Source organism: Haplochromis burtoni, unplaced genomic scaffold (genome assembly GCF_018398535.1).
Source record: "Haplochromis burtoni strain Fernald_Lab_line unplaced genomic scaffold, NCSU_Asbu1 Contig_261, whole genome shotgun sequence".
NCBI classification, from domain to species: Eukaryota; Metazoa; Chordata; class Actinopteri; order Cichliformes; family Cichlidae; genus Haplochromis; species Haplochromis burtoni.
In genome coordinates this window covers 184,542-207,458 of record NW_024582622.1, presented here as the reverse complement: position 1 = coordinate 207,458, position 22,917 = coordinate 184,542, and the positions used below count along the sequence as shown (strand labels likewise).

The following is a 22,917-nucleotide window of genomic DNA, read 5'->3' as shown; positions in this document are numbered from 1 at the left end:
CCTATTTTCTGCACATAAAATAAAATATTTTTGTGTTTACACTCAGTCTTTCAAATAGATGCAAGTAAAACACAGCAGAAAATAAATAAAGTCAAAGACTCAGCGGTCCTGTTGCTCTATTTTCACCTGTAAAGCAGGAGTGGGGCAGGCGGAGGGTTACCCTGGTGCAGGTGTGCCGTGGTCAGTGGAAGAATCCGTGAGTGTCTCTGTGAGTTTCCCATTACGTCGTAGCTACTCGGTGCTTGTTGGAAGTTTAGGGGTTTTTTCGCTGTAAAAAGAAGTTTTCTTCCCACGCACAGCGGACACTAATGTTTTTGTCACTTTTTATGGAATCAAACTCAAAGTAAGGTCAGTACTTCCACGCTTTAAACACTGCACGCTCATACTCTCTCTGCACTCGATATGTGATCCATTGTTGATCTGCACACAGCTGTTGTCACGAACGTCACACTCGCTTACGTCACTGTCGTGAGACATTCTCGCAAAAAATCACGGTTTTAGTAACGCAGTAACGCAGCGTTCCTACGGGAAAGTAACGGTAATCTAATTACCGTTTTTGCAATAGTAATCCCTTACTTTGCTCGTTACTTGAAAAAAGTAATCGGATTACTGCCCATCTCTGTTAATGACAGACAGCAGTGAAGGACCAATGCTGATAAGAGCACAGTGAAGTTTACATTTGGTTTGTTTCAGCCTGTCCTGTCCAGCAGAATGTGACGTCAGGCCAAACATGAGCTCTATAGACTCCTCTTCTTCATGTGTTTCTTTTACCTGATTATTAATTTCTATCAGTAGTTTCTTATTACAGTCCATGTGTAATATAAAGGAGAAAATGGAATAAAAGCATACTAGCACACAGAGAAGTGCCATCCATGGCCAATTCCTGCACCTTTAAGAAAAAACATGGGCCCACAATAACAATGGAGTACCACCATAGACCGGGCCTCCACCAGGAGACCCCAGGCACCAGGGCCCCAGATCCCGCACATGAAGCCCTGGCGAAGAAGCTAGCCGCTCAGCCCAAGGACAGCATCCACCACCACAAGGACCCAGACCACACGCCACCCACCCGGACCCCCACCAACAACAACTAGAGCAAAAACACATACATGACAGAAGTGTCAGGCATATGGAGAGACAACACTGCAGCTGACCACACCCACTAATGGAACTGATTGATTCATTTATTGATTATTCGAGGAGATTATCTCCACTAATGTCATCTAGAAATAAATTCCTGTATTAAACAACAAACAAGTCATTGTTGAATGTCTAATTTATGAGGTTAGTTTTAGAGACAAACAGTAAGAACTGTGTGTGTGTGTGTGTGTGTGTGTGTGTGTGTGTGTGTGTGTGTGTGGTTGTTGTTGGTGGTGGTGTTGTTGGTGGTGGTGTTTGTTTGTGTGTGTGTGTGCACATTTTAAATGATGTAAGATGAGCGATATAGGTAAAGTGTTCCAACGTGAATATCCTCTGCTGTTTTTAGTAGAGGAATGTGATTCAGCTGTATCATCTCTCAAAGCCAGGCAGAAAAATCTATATCTAAATATGTGCTGTTACCTGGCTGGAGGTGTGTGGTGGGCGTGTTCTAATGGCCACTAGACTGCAGATGGAAGTCAGCTGAACTTTGTTTTCTTACTCCCACATTTTGATAGTCATAGTTATGGTGGCAGCTGTAGGAAAACAACTGCTCAGGAAGATGATAGATGAAAAACATTGTTAGAGTGAATTGTTTAATGTTGTCATTTTTATGCTTGCCCACTCTGATGAAAGGAATTTCACTGTCCTTCCCCCCAGATTCTCGAGGTGGGGGGCTGTAATGTTTTATTGCAGATACATCCTGGAAGATCTGCTTCTTTTGATGTAAGCTTCCTGCTTTTATGACCCTTTGGTCAGCAGGAGGTAACACACACACACATTCTTACAGAAGTTCACACATATACATACAATGCCTTGTCTTAGAACCAAGTGGGCGTTGCTTTGCTATGACGTGTTTTGTGTGAACTGTCTCTCAATAAAAAGACAGCAGGAGGAGGTCAGAGTCGGGGTGATTTTCGTGGTGGACACAGGCCTCCCTTGCGCAAGTGATCGATCAATCGACTGTCTTGTTTTCTTCATGATGAATAAGTCTCTAGAATTAGCGGGGCTTGTGGAAACACAGACCCAACAAACATAATTAGAAAGAGATGATGAAAATATGCATGAGGCCTTGTATGTTCGTATTTAATGGCATCAGTGCCTCTTTACATAACAGGAAGTGCCTGTGAAATTAAAGCTGAAAAACATGATCAGGTACATTTAGAAAGTAAGCTTAGTCATTCCTCATTAACCTCTGTCAGCAGAGCTGAAAAACACTCAGCCCAGTATGAAATAAACAGACATTTTTTGAACAGAGACATGATCTGATGACTAAAGCTGCACAGGTTCGAACGCTCAGTCAAAAACGCTGCCACAATAAGACACCAGAATCTAAACTCAACAGAAGCAGAGTCGGTACTTACAGGAATAAGAGATTTGTCTCCTCCTGCCCAAGCAGTCAAGACCGATTGGGGTGCTGTGGGAGAAGCAGTGGGCCTTGATGGGCTCCAGGGAGGCTCCGGCATCTAGCTGTGGAAATAGAGCATGTTTTATTATCATCACTGTTCATTGGCACCCCGATGAGGATCATTAACATGTAACAGTCACATACTGGACAAACCTGAATCATGAATGGGTGTTCGAGAGACAACATGTGGGTTAAATAATGACAGAGCGGTGTAAGTATGTATTTCCAATCTGAGTCACTTTATGTGACTTATGTGGGTTGAAGGCTGAAGGGTTACCAATCGTTCCAGTGAGCTGGGACCTGGACAAGGCTTTTGCTACCAACCTCTGCACTATGAGAACATGAAGGAGTTTTTAATCTTGCTCAACCGACTGAAAGATGCAAGAACATCCTGATTCTCTGGCTTAATCACCAAGAACAATCCTGAGTTCTTCCATCAATAGACTTCTTACTTCTGCTCTCTTTCTGGTTTTCCTGCCATGTCATCCAATGTCCATGTCCTGTCCAAGTGCCTCAGACTACCCTGTTGTCTGAGTTTTATCCAAGTTTGTATTTCCAATCCATATATCCAATGGATATTATTCCTCCGAAATTCCATAATGGGGTTCACCTTGTCATCTACCTCTGGCTCCTCTCCAGTATCACAAAGCAGGAACTCCAGCAACACTTGAGGGAAGATGAAGAACTCTAATAATTGACCCACGCGTTTCAGCTTGTGGCCTTCATCAGGGTCATGAAGGCCACAAACGCGTGGGTCAATTATTAAAGTTCTTCATCTTCCCTCAAGTGTTGCTGGAGTTCCTGCGTTGTGAATTCTTTCATCCTCTCCATGCACCTTGGAAGCAGGTGAAATTTTTTTGCTGCGATTTATCCTCTCCAGTATCAATCAGTCTCTATAATCGGGTTGGAGATAGCTTTAAACAGCTGCTGTCATTCCTTTGCTTATAAAACCATCCCTGGAAGGTTGTGTGTTTTACTAACACAACAACTAAAACACACGTCCTTCCTGGTGAACAGCTGTCTCCAGAAGACCAAAGTGAAGCTTATCGACTGGTCCCAGCTTGAATCCCACCAAAGGACACACAACTATCATCAGGAGGGCGCGTCAGTTTGGGGACTTTTGTGAAAGAAAAGTATTTCTTTTTGTTTAAAAAAAATATCCACTTTGGAAATAAGTGGATCTTGATGACTACTTTTTAGGGCTCGTCATTCTGCTACTTCTTGCATGCACGCTATCATGGTCTTCATTTGTATACATGTGTTTGTGATATATATTGGCATGAAAAAAACAGTCAATTAATTGCATGCGTGCATGCATGTGTGCGTGTGTAATGTAAACATCCAGTGTTGGGGAGTAACGGAATACATGTACCGCCGTTACGTATTTAAAATACAAAATATGAGTAACTGTATTCCGTTACAGTTACCGTTTAAAAAGGTGGTATTCAGAATACAGTTACTTTGTTGAAATAAATGGATTACACTGCGGTACTTCCTGTTTCATATTGTCGCGGGTCAGGACTGTTTGGGTTTTGTTTGACAGCTACGTTCTGTTGTTCCACGCGGCAGCGTTACGGTTGCCATGGTTACAGGGCGACGCTCTCTCTCTGCGTGTTTCCTGGGTGAGAGAGCGCCTTTTCATTGTTGTTGTGCTAAGCTAACAGGCAGAATGCTACAAGCATAGCTCTAAAGAATGTAGCATCATGGGCAGTGTAGTCCGTGCTGCAGGGAGAATGGACTGCCATACACGTTATGGGTCTGTGAGCGAGGAAGGAGAAAAAGGAAAAGTAGGAGTTGTCATCAAGCAAAAACGGGAGCTGGAAGCATGTAAATATAATAATAACCACTTCAGCCAAGAAGAGAGCCTGACGAGCCCAGTTGTAAGTAAGCTATTAAGACTCGACTGTACGCTGTGTTCCTGTTTTCCTCCGAAAACAATAAGTTCTGTTGGAGCAGCCTTTCAACGCCTCTCTCTGTCTCTCGCTAGCAAAGTTGACCCACACAACAAAGTAAAGTTATTTTTCGGCTACGAGCCGACAGGGACCCCCCCGTATTAGTCAGAGGTCCCTTTACTACAGTTCGGAGTCGCGGACCTTCAGTAATAGTAATAAATCACACAGCAATAGTACATTCACGTTGTTGTAAACAGCATGATAACATATTAAGTAATCCAAAGTATTCAGAATACGTTACTCTCATTGAGTAACGTAACGGAATACGTTACAGAATACATTTTGGGGCATGTAATCTGTAATCTGTAATGGAATACATTTTAAAAGTAACCTTCCCAACACTGTAAACATCCAAAATAAAACTAAGATTTTTGCAAAAGTTATGTGAAAAACTCGTGACTCTGTTTAACAGTGCTTAGGAAATACTTCAGAAATGCATCATTTTCATAAGGGGGCTAATAATTATGGAGTCCCTCAGGGTTTAATGCTTGGACCAATTCTCTTTTCTTTGCATATGTCATCCCTGGGTTATTAAATGATTATTTTCATTATTAAAGTGTTTCAAAGACATTTTCTATCACTGCTTTGCAGCCAATACACAACCTCAAAAGCCTCTCCCACCTGCATGAGTATTTGAATAGTGTCTTTTGTTGTAGTCTCACTTTTCACTGCCTTGGTTTTAGGTATTGTACAAGTAAAGACTGTCAGAAAATGACTACAGCAGACATCTCTTTACAAAACAGAACCAGCTTTACCCCGATCACATTTGCACACCAGACCTCTGCCTCCCCATCACATATTTATAATACAACAGATGAAAACATGGATGTGTCGTGGGCTCCCTAGTTAAATTCAATTCATTTCCATTTTATTTATATAGCGCCAAATCATAACAACAGCTGTCTCAAGGCACTTTATGTTGAAAGCTAAAGACCCTACAATAATACAAAGACAATCATATGACCCCCTTTTGTGCAAGCACTTTGGCCACCTCGGGAAAGAAAGTATTGCACAAATGGAAGAAAGCACATCTTCAAGAAACTTAAAGAAGTCCAGTTGCTTTCTGTCCAAGCGCCTTAGATTATTAGTTGAAGAACTGTGCAACATCCGTCACTCGGCTGTGACGGCTGAGCCCTGACAGTAAGGTAGATCCTACAATACGCAGGCAGCAGATCCAACATTGCGAGCTGGGTTTCAGCTCCACTTCTAACCCCAGTCAGTATTTGCAACACTCACTGTGCTCATACAAAGCTTTTTATCAGTCGTTTGCTGAACACATCAGCAAACGACTGTTGCAGTGCAGCAACACCTGCTCTCTGGGCCTGTGTAAAATGGTTATTACAACGGAGGGAGGCAGCAGTGGTGGAATTTGGCACCACCGGCCCCAGCTCATATATCTCCTTAACCAGGCTCACCAGAGATGCAGTTTCAGCCTCTCTCCATGCTTTTAGGACTTTGAGGTGATATAGCTGTGTGACCGTACCACCTCATAGTCAACGTTGCGCACTCACCGTGTGACCACAAAGGGTCCTTGCCACTCGGTGAGCAACTTTGAACTTGAAGGGAGTAATACAAGCATTTTTTCTCCCAGTAAAATTCCCTGAGTCCTGTGTTGTACAGGCGCTGTTGACACTCCTGGGCCTGGAGCAAATGCACTGAATTTTCACAACAACCCCAACTGTGCAAAGATGCACACGAAAGGAGGTCGGACACCAACTAGTGAGAAACAGAATGACAAATGGAACAACACTGCCATCCCTTATGTAGCAGCTTTGTCAGAGAAACTCGGGAGAATCTTCTCCAAGCACGACATCCCAGAGCACATCAGACCCAGCCACACACTCAGGCAACAACTGGCCAGGACAGATTTCCCAAACGCAAACTAAGCAACAGTGAATGCTCTGCAGTGCAGTGAGGAGTGCTTAGACTTGTACATCGGAGAAACCAAACATCCATAAATGTACAGCACAACATAGGGCAGGTATCAGAAGGAAAGCAGGCTGTGGTCTCTATGGAAAAAGGATAGAGGAAAAAAATCATGCAAGATCATTGCCTCTACTGCAGTGCTTACACACTCAAAGTCCACCCAGCACCCAAGCCTGGGGCTCTGGTGCAGTAGCACAAACCGAAGGGTGGCTCTCTGACAGTTACTTGCTGGGGATCTCTTCAAACAGAGTTTGTGAACAGCAAATATCCACCTTACGTGCAAATACAGTTAATTATGGATTGGGTGCATATATCAGCTTCTGTGATGCATGAACTGTCTTTGTGCTGTGTTCTTCTATGGTGTTTGGATTCTGTGCGAGTGTGGTGATGTAGAAATACTGTCACACGTTTGCATATTTCTGATATCCATCAACAAACAACTTAAACATAAACAGTTACAAAGAAAGAACAATACAGTATCCACATCTGAACCAAAGAGTGAAACAGTGAAATGTGGATTATTAAATATTAGGTCTCTCTCCTCCAAGTCTCTGTTAGTACATGACTTAATAATTGATCAACAAATTGATTTACTCTGCCTTACAGAAACCTGGTTGCAGCAGGATGATTATGTTAGTTTAAATGAATCAACACCCCCGAGTCATTCTAACTACCAGAAACCTCGAAGCACAGGCCGAGGGGGCGGTGTGGCAGCAATTTTTCACACCAGCCTATTAATTAATGAAAGACCCAGACAGACTTTTAATTCATTTGAAAGCCTGATGCTTAGCCTCGTCCACCCCAGCTGTGAAACTCAGAAACCAGTCTTACTTGTTATCATCTATCGTCCACCTGGGCCTTACACAGAGTTTCTGTCTGATTTCTCAGACTTTATATCTAATTTAGTTCTGAGCTCAGATAAAATAATTATTGTGGGTGATTTTAACATCCATGTAGATGCTAAAAATGACAGCCTCAACATGGCATTTAATCTGTTATTAGACTCAATTGGCTTCTCTCAAAATGTAAAAGAACCCACCCACCACTTTAATCACACTCTAGATCTTGTTTTAACATATGGCATAGAAACTGAACATTTAACAGTGTTTCCTGAAAACCCTCTCCTGTCTGATCATTTCCTGATAACATTTACTTTTACAATAATTGATTACACAGCGGTGAAGAGTAGACTTTATCAAAGTAGATGTCTTTCTGAAAGTGCTGTAACTAAGTTTAAGAATATAATCCACCCACTGTTATCATCTTCAATGCCCTGTACCAACACAGAGCAGAGCAGCTATCTGAACGCTACCCCAACAGAGGTCGATTATCTTGTTAATAATTTCACCTCCTCACTACGTACGACTCTGGATACTGTAGCTCCTGTGAAAACTAAGGTCTCTAATCAGAAGTACCTGACTCCGTGGTATAATTCTCAAACACGTACCCTAAAGCAGATGACTCGTAATCTGGAGAGGAAATGGCGTGTCACAAATTTAGAGGATCATCATTTAGCCTGGAGAAATAGTTTGCTGCTTTATAAGAAAGCCCTCCGCAAAGCCAGAACATCTTACTATTCATCACTGATTGAAGAAAATAAGAACAACCCCAGGTTTCTCTTCAGCTCTGTAGCCAGGCTGACAAACAGTCAGAGCTCTGTTGAGCCAACCATCCCTTTAACGTTAACTAGTAATGACTTCATGAACTTCTTCACAAATAAAATTTTTATCATTAGAGAAAAAATTACCAATAATCATCCCACAGATGTAATATTATCTACAGCTACTCTTAGTACCATTGATGTTAAGTTAGACTCTTTTTCTCCAATTGATCTTTCTGAGTTAACTTCAATAATTACTTCCTCCAAACCATCAACGTGTCTTTTAGACCCCATTCCTACAAAACTGCTCAAAGAAGTCCTGCCATTAATTAATTCTTCGATCTTAAATATGATCAACCTATCTCTAATGATCGGCTATGTACCACAGGCCTTCAAGCTGGCTGTAGTTAAACCTTTACTCAAAAAGCCATCTCTAGACCCAGCAGTCTTAGCTAATTATAGGCCAATCTCCAACCTTCCTTTCATATCAAACATCCTTGAAAGAGTAGTTGTCAAACAGCTAACAGATCATCTGCAGAGGAATGGTTTATTTGAAGAGTTTCAGTCAGGTTTCAGAGCTCAGCACAGCACAGAAACAGCTTTAGTGAAGGTTACAAATGATCTTCTTATGGCCTCTGACAGTGGACTCATCTCTGTGCTTGTCCTGCTAGACCTCAGTGCAGCATTCGATACTGTCGACCATAATATCCTATTAGAGCGATTAGAACATGCTGTAGGTATTACAGGTACTGCGCTGCAGTGGTTTGTATCATATCTATCTAATAGACTCCAGTTTGTGCATGTAAATGGAGAGTCCTCTTCACACACTGAGGTTAATTATGGAGTTCCACAGGGTTCAGTGCTAGGACCAATTCTGTTTACATTATACATGCTTCCCTTAGGCAGCATCATTAGAAGACATAGCATACATTTACACTGCTATGCAGATGACACCCAGCTCTATCTGTCCATGAAGCCAGATAACACACACCAATGAGTTAAACTGCAGGAATGTCTTAAAGACATAAAGACCTGGATGGCCGCTAACTTTCTGCTTCTTAATTCAGATCAAACTGAGGTTATTGTACTCGGCCCTGAAAAGCTTAGAAATATGGTATCTAACCAGATTCTTACTCTGGATGGCATTACCTTGGCCTCCAGTAACGCTGTGAGGAACCTTGGAGTCATTTTTGACCAGGACATGTCCTTCAACGCACATATTAAACAAATATGTAAGACTGCTTTCTTCCATTTGCGCAACATCTCTAAAGTTAGAAATATCCTGTCTCAGAGTGACGCTGAAAAACTAGTTCATGCATTTATTACTTCCAGGCTGGACGACTGTAATTCATTATTATCAGGAAGTCCTAAAAACTCCCTGAAAAGCCTTCAGTTAATCCAAAATGCTGCAGCAAGAGTCCTGACAGGGACTAGAAAGAGAGAGCAGATTTCTCCTGTTTTGGCTTCCCTTCATTGGCTTCCTGTTAAATCCAGAATTGAATTCAAAATCCTGCTCCTCACATACAAGGTCTTAAATAATCAGGCCCCATCTTATCTTAATGACCTTGTAGTACCATATCACCCTATTAGAGCACTTCGCTCTTGCTCTGCAGGCCTACTTGTTGTTCCTAGAGTATTTAAAAGTAGAATGGGAGGGAGAGCCTTCAGTTTTCAGGCCCCTCTTCTGTGGAACCAGCTTCCAGTTTGGATTCAGGAGACAGACACTATCTCTACTTTCAATAGCTACTCTTTTCTAAGCTAGTTAGGGCTGGACCAGGTGACCCTGAATCCTCCCTTAGTTATGCTGCAATAGCATTAGGCTGCCGGGGGATTCCCATGATGCATTGAGTTTTTCCTTTCCAGTCACCTTTCTCACTCACTATGTATTAACAGACCTCTCTGCATTGAATCATATCTGTTATTAACCTCTGTCTCTCTTCCACAGCATGTCTTTATCCTGTCTTCCTTCTCTCACCCCAACCGGTCGCAGCAGATGGCCGCCCCTCCCTGAGCCTGGTTCTGCCGGAGGTTTCTTCCTGTTAAAAGGGAGTTTTTCCTTCCCACTGTTGCCAAAGTGCTTGCTCATAGGGGGTCATATGATTGTTGGGTTTTTCTCTGTATCTATGAAGCGCCTTGAGGCGACTTATGTTGTGATTTGGCGCTATATAAATAAAATTGAATTGAATTGAATTGAATTGATATCTCTGAAGGTAGGAACTGCTGCATCGGTATTATTACCCTTGTTTTTATCATGCATGTTATATCACTCTCACGTAAGTCTGTTTTGTCTTCACTCTGCATTTTTCCACATTGTATTTGACACTGATTGCACCTGTAAATGTTTTCCCTGTTTAGAATAAGAGGAACTGTTATTTACACATAAGTGCTGAGCAGGTCAGGATTTTGTACTTCTACATCCTCAACGTTACATGTTTCTAATTTTACTCCACATGCCTTCTCTCTTCTTCTTAAATCTGTGAATGTGTCTTGTTTTCATGTGCACAATGCTGCTGCTGTGTCTCCACAGTACTGTCCTGTGTTTCCTAGTCTCTATTCAGTCTGTCCCCACTGTTGACCTCAGGTTGTTCCAGCAACTTCACTACTTGCGTGTCTGAAGTGTTTACCTTTGCATCAAATGTCTCCGTTTTGTGTTGCTTTTGGATATGCAGACTGCATGGCTCTGTGCCACCTGTAACAACAGTTTGTAAACTGCACTGCTCTTTTAGTTTCTCTGTGTTTAAATGGGGTTGGATCTCAACTGAAAAAAGGTCTTTTTTGATGAGTTTCAAAGGAAGATTTGGTGCCACACAGTTTTCTGGTCCTTTTTTCATGCTGTAAGTAGATGGTTTGACATAAGTCTCTGTGACATCTCGGTGGCTGTCCTTTGCTGATACTGATTCTCTGCGTCGAGCCTTAGTGTGCCCACTGCAGACGCTGACTCCCATTGTTTGTCGAAAAATGTAGGCATCCTCCAGTCGCAGCAAAGCGTCCACAGAATCCTCTCCTTCTCCACTAAAATCTGACAGGATGTCACTGTGCCATGAGCAGGAGTCAAAGTACTCAAATGTTTCCCCATCTCCTGTGCTTTGCTCACACCACTTCAGGGAAACCATACCAAAGCCCCTCTCCTCTGAGTCCATTGCTGCAGAGAGGCTGTGAGAGTCGTCAGGGGCTTCCTGTGGCTGTGGAGACATTAAAGAAGACGAGGTTGAGTAACAAACCAACAAGTTTAGCACACACAGACATATATCTATCATTTTATACACTACCGGTCTAGTTTGTTATTGAAAACTATGCAGTTTAATGTCTCATTGCACTCTGAAATGAAAGCATAGTACAAATAACTAATTGGAGTTGAAACAAAAAAAAGAATTCATTAACTCATCAAAGTAGCCACCATCCATCCATCCATCCATCTCCATCCGCTTTATCCGAGGCCGGGTCGCGGGGGCAGCAGCCTAAGCAGAGTAGCCACGTTTGTGACGAATATTTGATTTCTATTGTAGAAACACGACTGTGTTCAGCTGTTATATCTGCCAAAATTCTTCCCATATCTGCAGCATAAGTTCCCATAAATGTGGACCTTGTAGTTGCTTTGCTTTCACTCTTCTGTCCAGTTCATCCCAAAGCAGCTCGATGGGGTTTAAGTCTGCAGACTGTGCTGGACCTCCGTGTTTTCAAGCTCACCGCCTTGTTCTTTGTTCCTGAGGTGGTTCTGACACAGCTTGCACTGATGCTTTGGGTCATTATCCTGCTGTAGGATGAAGCCCTGACCAACTAGACACATACCAGAGGTCCCTGCATGGTGCTGCACAATGCTGTGCAGCTGTTTTGGTTCAGGGAGCCTCTCACTCTGTACAAGTCACACACACACACAGTGTTTTGTATTCCACTAAATTGTGTGCAAAATCGTATATGCTCGTTTGTTGATTTTGTGTATCTGTTTATTTCAGGTTCTAGCATTGTGCTATGCAAAGCTTTGCACATTTGTCACGGTTCTGGGTCCGTTGGACCCAGTATTTTGAGTTCATTATGTTTTGGTACTTTTGCATCATGGATTTTCCTTTATGTTTCTCTGGTACTTGGTGTTTCAGTTATCTTGGTGTTTTTCTATATTATGATTTATGATCTGATACTGTTGTGATTATGATTATCATTTAGTAGCCTTTGGTCAGTGTCAAGTCTGTCTCTGTCTAGTCTGTGTCTTAGTAAAGTGTGTTTTGTTTCCTGTTTTACTTTGAAGGTTCTTGTTCCTGTCTGATGTTAGTGTGTGCAGCTTTGTTCCCCCTGTCTCGTTAGCCCTGATCTCTCCCAGCTGTGTCTCCCTCCTGTTGCCGATTCCCCCGTTACTACCCTGTGTATATAAGCCCTGTGTTTTCCCATGCTCGGTGTCGCGTCGTACCATCAGATTATGCCTGTGTGTCCTTGGTCTCAGTGTTCCATCCTCACTTCATGTTTGTTTTCCTGCCAGCAATAAAGCTGAGGTTTTTGAGTTACATTCTGTTTTCCGAGTCCTGCATTTGGATCCTCATCTCTCGCCTGCCCGCACACAGAGCCCTGACAACATTAGCCTGTTTATTGTTTTAGGCACCATTCAAAACAGCTCAGGCTCTCTCAGGTGAAAACTCATCAATCAGACTGAGCCAAGCTAGTTTAAACAAGTGCATCTGAAAATGGAGAGAGTCATTTTATGAATAGCTAGTGCAGCTGAAGGCTCCTGACTGTTGTACTGGTTCTCTCCTTCTTTGCACAGTCGAGGAGCATGTCAGGCTATCTTTCACTGTGTGTTGTACTCGTATGCAGGTGACAAATAAATAATCTTGAATCTTGTCTGCTGCCACTTAAGGTCAGTTTAACAAATATCAGGATCAAATGCTTATGTTAGCCAACCTTCTTCTTGTTTATATTGCTTTGCCTCTGCTACACATAAGACAGAGGTTACAGTAATGTTTATGCTTTTCTGCACAGTAGTCAAGTCAAGTTTATTCATAAAGCACATTTAAAAACAACCGAGGCTGACCAAAGTGCTGTACAATAAAATACAAAAATGGTAAATGGCCTGTATTTATATAGCGCTTTACTAGTCCCTAAGGACCCCAAAGCGCTTTACATATCCAGTCATCCACCCATTCACATCACACATTCACACACTGGTGATGGCAGCTACATTGTAGCCACAGCCACCCTGGGGCGCACTGACAGAGGCGAGGCTGCCGGACACTGGCGCCACCGGGCCCTCTGACCACCACCAGTAGGCAACGGGTGAAGTGTCTTGCCCAAGGACACAACGACCGAGACTGTCCAAGCCGGGGCTCGAACCGGCAACCTTCCGATTACAAGGCGAACTCCCAACTCTTGAGCCACGATCGCCCCATATAAAATACAATACAATAAAACACAAGTACATAAAACACCTCACTGATAAAACAATAAGTTGTAGACCTACTTTTGAACAGTCTGCAGTCTTATTGATCATACGTCTGCACTGTCAGCTCTTTGAAGAACCTCAAGCATGAAATGTCTCCATATCATTGTTACTTTGTAAAAACATTTCTGTTTGAAGCATCAGGCTAGTCCACACTCACACATACTACATTCTGTTAAAGGTCAAAGGTTGCACTTACTCTCCATTTCTTCAGTGCACCACCGCTGTGCAGCATCAGAGCACGAACGCGAATAGCAAACCAGCTCAGCACAGCTCCCATGGTGTGGCTCACATACATTAACACTTCGAACACCAGCATTTACATACATGTGTCCAAGCTCTTCTCTTTCCCAGTACTACATCTTCAAAGATCCCTCCTGAACTCCTCTGCTTTGTCCATGATCATAATTAGTGTTTGTTAATGTCTTTGTTTGATCTTCCACCCCTTCTTTTCTTCTTTTCCACACACAGATTTCATTAACAGAAAGTCTTGTAGCAAGATAACCGTAGACAGTGCAAAGAGCAATCCTTCCTGTTTCGCAGTGTTTCAGGGGTGTGGTTACTCTACATTAGCCAGAGCTTAGTCCAGCCTCAAAGCAGCAGGTACACCTTGATCTCTAAATAACAAGGAAAGACACTAAGAAGCCCTGCTATAAATACAGAGCTGCGGTTTCAGACAGAGAAGCTCGTGATCTCTGCACGTAACTCAAGGACATGGGATTGTGCATGGTAGACACAATGGTCTGTTGGTTGGGTCTGCTATAAATTGCTTTTCAAAACTATAAAAGTACAAATTGGCACAAATCAGCGTGTGACACTCTAAGATCAGGGTGTCAAACATAAGGCCCGGGGGTCATAATCGGTTCAGCAGGACTTAAATCCCGCTGACTGGATGGCTTTGGAAAATGTGAAGGAAAACAGAAAATTTAACTGCAATTTGGAGGTTTTACAGCTTTTCCTACTGATAAAGACCTCTCGCATGGCCATTCATGCTACACAGAAGTAATTAAGCCATAGGTTTCTGTCATCTTCCGCATTTAATTCTTAAAATTATAGCCAAAGAGTCGTGCTGACAGATTTCTTTCTGTTAAAATAGCACTTCATTTTGTATACAAGATATTTTAGGGACTAAATGTGTCGTTAAACTTCTGAACACTGGCAGAAAGGGCAGTTTCATTGGTGTGACCCACATATGATCAAAGTCAGGTAGATATGCTTCCAATGTAAAATGAGTTTGCAAACCCTGCTCCAGATGGTTTATACAGTCCACATCAAAAGTTTAAGACCATTTGAAAAATGGCAAAAAATCCTATTTTGCATGTTTGGATCTTAACAAGGTTCCAAGTAGAGCTTCAACATGCAACAAGAAGAAATGGGAGTGAGACAAAACGTTTTTTTGAGCATGCAGTTTATTGAAAACAATGCTTAAACTGAAACAGGCTGTTACAGCTGATCATAAGTTTAGGACCACACCTCCAAAAAACCCTGTAAACCCCCTAAAACAGAAATCAAAGATCCAAACATGAGCTCAGTCGTGAGGAGCTCCACCGTTATTGTTGATCACTTCAAAAATGTATTGCAGCATGCTTGATGTGTTTCCATGAGGTGATGGGAACATTTCTCCAAGTGGGAACAGATGGCCGCATGAAGGGGATCTACTGCCTGGAACTGTTGTCCGTTTTTGTAAACTTCCCTTGCCATCCACCCCCAAAGGCTCTCAGTTGGATTTACATCAGGGGAACACGCAGGATAGTCCAGAAGAGTGATGTTATTCTCCTGGAAGAAGTCCCTTGTCCTGCAGGTATTGTGTACTGTAGCGTTGTTCTGTTGTAAAACCCAGACGAGGGCCCTCAGTCATGAGGGATGCTCTCTGCAACATCTGGACACAGCCAGCGGCCGTTTGATGCCCCTGCACCTCCTGAAGCTCTGTTGTTCCACTGAAGGAAAAAGACCCCAGACCATTATGGCGCCCCCTCCACTGTGGAGCGCAGAAAAGGTTGGATCTGCTTGTCATGCCAGTAATGTTGGAAGCCATCAGGACCACTAAGGTTACATTTGTTCTCATCACACAATAAAACGTTCTTCCACCTTTCAGCGTCCCATGTTTGGTCCAAACGGTCAGTTCTGTGGCGTTCAAGGAGACGAGGCCTTTGAAGACGTTTTATGTTTTTGAACCCCTTCAGTCTCAGATGCCATCTGATGGTTATGGGGCTGCGGTGGGCACCAGCAACGGTCTTAATTTGGGTCGAGGATCGTCCAGTGTCTCGACGGGCAGCCAACTGGATCCACCAGCTCAGTGCTGGTGACAGTTTTTGGGTCTTCCACTTGACTTTTTTGTTCCATAACCCTCAGGATCATTTAAGAAATTCCAAATGACTGTCTTACTGCGTCCCACCTCAGCAGTGATGGCGCTGCTTATGCAGTTCAACAACCCAACCACGTTCAAAACCGTTTTTTTGAACGTGTAAGTGTAAGTGCTACTGGAACAACAGAGTCACACTGCTCAGGTTTTCTTCAAATGAAGAAAAAGATATTCACATCAAACCTGGTTAAAATACATCTATCAGAGTATTTCATGAATGAGAACCAATGAACTCCAATGAAGGCCAAAGCTTTGGCTCTGTGATCTAACTCTTCACTTAATCTTTAAACTACATGTTTAGAGCCAAGACCCACAGAAGGCTGTTGGCTTTCAAACTGATGGAATAAATATGGCGGTTATAACGATAACTCTTTTGTAAAATAATCAGAAGTATTCCAACCAAACTGTTGCACTAAAATCGTACATTTTAAGTGCTGTCTTTCATTTACTCTAATTAAGTGGAGCTGTGTGCCTTAAGAAGCTTAAGGGCTTAGTGGAGGAACCTCTCCAGCTGAAGATGGTGCAGAACACCGAGGCACAACACTGACGCCTTACCACATTCATCGTCATCAATGAGATACTGCTCAGAGATGCTCTCCATAGAGCCTCCACATCAATGAGTTGAAAAATAGTGGTTTGACTTTAAGTTTAGAATTTGTCTGCTAAGCATTTTCTGTTAAATGAACTGCAACTCTGTACTGTAGCGCTCACATTTGTAGACACAGGCAGATGTGTCATTTTCCTTGGTTCCTGTTGGAGAAGGTGTGGTACATAAAAATGTAAATGGTAACTTTCTCTCACATTTCCTCAGCAGGAATACTGAAGAGATTATCCACTCTGGGTCATGTAATGAAAAATGCCTCAGCAGAGGTGCCACACACTGACAGAAGTTTCCTAGTCCTCAGAGTACACAGGAATGGGTCCACATTAAGCACAGCGATATTCAGCACCAAGTTAAAAATGCCTCATCTTCTTGTACAGCAGGGGTCCCCAACTCCAGGCCTCGAGGGCCTGCAGTTTTTAGATGTGTCCGTGAGCCATCACAGCTGATTCAAATGGCTAAATGACCTCCTCCACACGTTTTAAAGTTCTCCAGAGGCCTGGTGATGAACTAATCATGTGATTCAGGTGTGTTGGCCCAGGGTGAGATCTAAAACCTGCAGGACACCGGCCCTCGAGGCCTGGAGTTGGGGACCCCTGATGTACAGAGTAAGCCAACAACAGCTTCTCCTTTTATTTGCAGTTTATAAGGCTTCAAACATTTTATATAAAGCAGCAAAGGTAAACGGTTTCTTTCTGTATGTGAAACAGTGAGTGAATCTAAGTGTCTGCCATATTCCAGCTGCACCAGCAGACTACATTAACTGGGCTGGAATAAAGAAAACATTAAGCAGCTGTCTGCACTTCAGTGCAAACTGGTACATGTTCTAGTATTCATATTACTTATTATAGTCTCACTGCCCACTCTCAGCACATTCTATAGTTATAAAGAACAGCAAAAACTCCCTGAGAATTAAAAGAAGATCCAAGTTGGCTGCCACTTAAGAGTACTGTACTGTACCCTAACTGTCAGGGTGTCTGTAACCACTGAAAACAAAAACACTCCCACATCCACAGACGAGGATCATGACATCTCACATCAGCCGAGCCTGCTGCTCAGCTGTTTCTGACATGCACACAAAGGTGAACATTTTATTGCTATTAAATTTTAGCTTCATATATAAATTACTTTTCATTATTTTATTTTATTTTTTTAAGATTTAACAATGTTGAATTTCCTGAGGGTTTGCCGTAGTCTGTTTTTGTGCAGCTGATAGGAACACCACGTCCACATGAACAGAATCAACTTTTTGGGACTCATTTCAAAAACCAGTTTTGAATTGAATTTCTGTTTGAAAATATATATTGAAACAGAGAAACAAGTAAATGGATTCAATAATCAAAGATGTACTTCTTACAGGGCAGCATGGTTCGCTTCCACCACCCGGCCGGGGTCTTTCTGTGGGGAGTTTGCATGTGCTCCCCGTGCTTATGTGGGTTCTCTCCAGCTTCCTCCCACAGCCCACAGTCATGCGGTCAGTGGGGTCAGGTTAATTGGAAACTCTAAATTGCCCACAGGCGTGAATAGTTGTCTATGTGTTAGACTGGTGACCAGTCCAGGGTGTACCCTGCCTCTCGCCCTATGACAGCTGGGATAGGCTCCACACCCCCACGACCCCTGAAAAGGACAAGCAGCAGAGGATGGAAGGATGAAACTGAGCTCATGATGGCGTTCCTCCGAAACAAAGGGCTCCATTTCAAAAATATACAGTATATCTGTAGACTCTGAGAAAGAAGACAAGCGTAGCTACATTTTGAGGGTGAAATGATGGCTGTGGGGTGAAGATTACGGTCACAGTGGCAGGTTCAAGAGCTTTTGTGTGCCTCACACTTTAACCTGCCTCCAGCTCTCCAATAGCCATGAATGGGGAGGAATTTGATAGATTTTTGTGTGACATTTATGATAATAACTGTAAAAGCTGTAGGGGAATATACGGGTGTCTGCCTAAAGGAGCGACGAGAAAACTGAGAGAGGTAGGTCTCTCCATTCAAAGCCAATGTCACTCTATCAACAGAAAAAGTACAAATTTCAGCAACTGTACAAAATTTCAAAAGTCTGAATAGAGGCACATAGCATACAATCGAGCCGGTCCTTCTGATGTATGAACGGTGACTAGTACTGACAGGAGAGTCCTACTGGGGGTCTCTTTGTTGCTACGTTCTCCACACTTCTATGTAGGTTCTCCTCTCCGGGTCCTCCAACTTCCTCCCACAGTCCAGAAACATCCATAGGATTCTGCTGCTCATCAGTGTGAATGATGCCTGTCTGTATGTGCTGGCTCTATGACAGACTGGATAGGCTGTAAGGAAGAAAGTGGATGTATTTATTTGGAGAAATATTTCCCTTTCTTTCACTTTCCTCCTCCCGTATCTGCAGTGTTCACTGTCTGCTCTGCAGCACCTCTGCTGTCTGACTCACTGAACGTGGTCTAAAAGTGTACATGCTGTGTGGATGCAGCTTGCAAACCAGGCTTTCTTACCTTAGCTTATATTTTAGCATTAGTGATCTGATTCCTCGTGAAGTGTGTGGCACATTCCCCTTACCGTGTCAACACTGTGTTAGTGTGTTGTATAATAGTGACATCTGCTGGATTAAAAAAGCAGCTGCAGGTAACCTGAGTAGAGCGCTCATGGCAGGGTTTGTCTGTGGCAGTGGAGAAGGTGGGGTTAAATCATGCCTCACTGGAGAGAAGTTTTCTCATTGGTTCCATTGTATAGTAGGTGATGATGAGCCAATCAAAGAGCACCAAAGCCAGTCTCCCCTCCTCCGCTCAGTATAAACACAGCGTGGCATCTCCTACTGCACGAACACGGCAGCTGTATTGGTCGTGTGAGCTTTCTTACTGCATGCATCGGTACAGTTTGTTGTTCTTTGTGCTTCATGCATGCACCAACGATTCAGTATTGTGCCGCGACACCTTCTGTCCAAATCCCACAAAGTTGATGCTGTTCATGTGGACGTAGCTTTTTCAGTTTCTCTGCTACGTCCACATGAGCAGGGATGTCCTCACCAGGATGGCTTTCTATCCACATATGAAAATAACACATGATGTCAATAAAGCTTCAAAAAAGAGCGCAGAAATCAATCGATGACTCCAGTGTAGCTGTATCCATCTTTTATATACAGTTCTTGTAGTTGTCACCCATGAACCACATGAGCAGCTCAGAACATGCAGACCTGAGAAAGGTGGCACATATAACAATCAGTACACACTGTGTGGCAGAAAATGCTATTAATGTTGAACAGCACCGTACAAATGTTGGCAATAAACGTAACAGCGCCCAGAACTAATCTTCCCACCATCCACAAACATTCTTTCTGCTCCGGTCTCTAACTTTCAGTGCAAACTCAAAAAGAGGAAATGGGAGACATCACATGCTTTTAACTTTGTGCAGATCCTCCACAGTGATGTACACCACCTGCAGAAACACATTCAAACGTCACTATAGTGGGGAATTGTAACCACAGGGAGACAGTAACGGCCATCTGTCATACAGCAGCATACGTACATCACAAACATCCAGATGTATTTAGTCATTTCTAAGATCAGTGATGGCACACGATCTGAACAAAGGTTACTGTTGTGAAAACTGGAGCTTGGAAAGAAAAGTTTCTTGAAGACGTTTCACCTCTCATCTGAAAAGCTTCTTCACTTCCAACTCACAGCTGTTTGAACTCTACTGCAGGTTACTACACTTTCAACAGCTGGGTCACTGAGCCACTATTGATCGCATGACTCATCACACAAGCCAAGGTTTGAAAAAAGGTGTGGTCATTATAAGCAGAGGGTTCAGGTGAAGCCATGTCATGTGACCTATTGATGTGAGAGGATGTTGGCACGCCACCTCAGAACTGCGCTGTAGGTTCAGACAGTTTGTGTGTAAAGCTGCCTCCTGTCTTCACAGATGGTTATACAATCATTAATGGTGTCATTGATCATGAAACTGACCTCACGACCAATGTTCCCTCTAATTTTTCATGTGTGTGAGCAAACTCACAGAGTCCCTGAGCGGCCCCCTGGACCACTGTGAGCGACATCAGACGTGGGCACTGTGGTGACGACAGCATCGCATCCATCGAAGTTACATGGTTTATTAAAATAATCAAATTACAGCATTTACATTTCTGTTAGAATACCTTTAATTAAGAGCTTTAGCCCACTTACAGTGACAATTACAAAAATCTTTTTTAATGACCTGTGCACTATGTCAACACTATTGGAAGTATGAATATTTGAACTATGGCAAAACATGAACGGCCAACCAAATCAAGCCTACTATAAACTCCAATTTTGAAACTTAACATTTTTATTATAAAGCTCTGACTTGTGTTATGATGAGCCAGTCTGTGAAGCTCCTGTCCTACTGCGGTCTGGGAGACAGTCCTACTGTCCTGTAACCCTTTGTCTGTCAGTATATAATGATTATTTGCATTTTTCTAATACTCATAAACAGGTTGATGGCCTCGTCTGCTTGCAGCTTTGACTTTATGCGCATCAGCTGGTCCAAATGCTCCGCCTCAAGACGATTTCTGGATGCTGTTTTGAGACGATTCATTAAACTAAAGCCTCTTTTGCAATCTGCACTGGATGCTTGAAATGTAGCACAAATATCCACAAGCTGCGAGATGTGTTTTAGCTCCTCACATTTTAGTGTTGCAGCCTCCATATCTGAGATTGTGCTGATTGACCCATGTTTAAGTTTGTGCCTCATTATGTACTTGAAATCAGAATATTCACTGTTTATGACCTCCACTGAATGTGGAGGGTGGAGAATGGCCTCATACTTCTTTGCCAGCGTGTCTGCTGCTCCATACTCAAACCTGATGTCTGAGGTCAATGCCTCAATGTCAAGTGCAGACCACTCCTATAATTCATCCTCTGGAAAACGAGCATCCAAGTGATCACAAAGCTTACGAATAACACGAGTAATCTCACTGGTATTCCTGCCATGGGCAGATGAGGCCCTCATCGCCTCTTTGACACGGTCACTCCACTTAACTTCCTTTTCCTCTGTCAAGTATTGGGAACGCAACTTCTCAATCTTTGCTCTTGCCAAGCAGTGCCCTTCAGTCAGGTTGCATCTTTGAAAAGAAAGACACAGGTGAGCCAGCTCACCCAAAACATCTCCCAGAGCGGTGAGAGTAACCTTGAAGTTTGAATCGGTTAGCTTTTTGTAACAGTAATTTGCCACTGGATGTCTGTTATCACTGGATTCTCTCTTGCAGTATTCTTCCAGCACAGTGTAGTTCCTCAGCATTCACAGCTTGGTGACGCGACAGCCATCGCACTTCACTCAGAGGCCTGAATGACAGTGCATCCTCATCAAGAACATTTCTAGGTCTTCCAGTTTTCCCCTCTTTACAGTGGATCTAGAGAAAGTGGAGTAAACTGTTCTAAGAAGAGTTCCAACATCACGCATCAAAGGTACATCTTTCCACCCATCATCAATGCCCAAGTCCTCTCTATGGGCTACACAGTGTTGTTCAGTTAAGTGTGGTATTTTCCGCTTTAATAAAGCTGCAACTCTGTTGTGCTTTCCTCGCATTACTGAGGCACCATCGGAGGTCAGCATCACCATTCTCTGTAGGGGTGGGCGATAGAAACGATATAAGATAGAAACTATATAAATTTGGCCAACGATAGAGATTTTGACTATAGGGCTTTGGAGCGTGATGTCACGGGGGTGGGCGTGGAAAGGATTTTGGCCCGATCCGCCATTTTGGGGGTCTAAGTAAGGAGCGAAAGCATAGCCATGGTTCGTACTTGCTGTGTGGTCGGCTGCAATGTTCGATCTTACGACCGGCACGGGAATAAGTTTCGGATTGTCTTTTTATGCTTTCCCAACCTGGAAGCAACATGAAGGAGCTCATGTATCGGATATTACCAAACGAAGGCGTCTAGCCTGGATAGCAGCCGTGAGACGAGCTGATATCAAGTTCTGTTACGTCTCCAGATATCAGTTGGTGTGCTCAAGACATTTTCATTCCGGTAAGTTCTAAATATGTTCACATCACACTTTATAGCTGAATAATATCATCGTTGGTGGTCTCGGAAGTTATAGAAATTGCGATCAAACATAGAATGGAGTGACTTGATTGGTTGATGTAAAGACAATAAATGAAATGAGACAGGAAGGACACAAATTGGCGTTAATAATTTACCCGATTATCAATGTGTTAATTTACATGTACTTTACAATTATGGGCATATAATATGATAACGATATTTTAGCAGTTAAATGATAAATGTGTAACATTAATTATGGTGGGGGGTGGAAAATGGCTATTTCACTTGGTGCACTCCAGCTGACTTACTTTGACGACGTACTCAGAGTTTGGCGGCTTGAAAATAGCCAAATCTTGCACCCAGCCATTTGTAAATTGGATGTGCGCCTCCAGTGACTTGTAATTACGAAACTGGTTCGCTGTGTAAGCGCTTACTCCACAAACAAGATACGTGAAGATATCGGGGTAGGACAGTGGCGGTAAGTCGTCTGGGTCTTTAC

The 22,917-nt window shown here is 43.0% G+C and overlaps 1 protein-coding gene across 1 annotated transcript in view; it reads right to left on the bottom strand.

Annotated features, from left to right (window-relative positions):
- The window catches only part of arhgef4 (Rho guanine nucleotide exchange factor (GEF) 4), a gene marked incomplete in the record, with an annotated part of 138,132 nt that overhangs the window by 97,022 nt on the left and 18,193 nt on the right, over window positions 1-22,917 (bottom strand). The window contains 2 exon segments of the mRNA XM_042227452.1: window positions 2,502-2,607; window positions 10,648-11,205. Of these exon segments, the coding sequence (XP_042083386.1) occupies window positions 2,502-2,607; window positions 10,648-11,205 (664 nt within the window).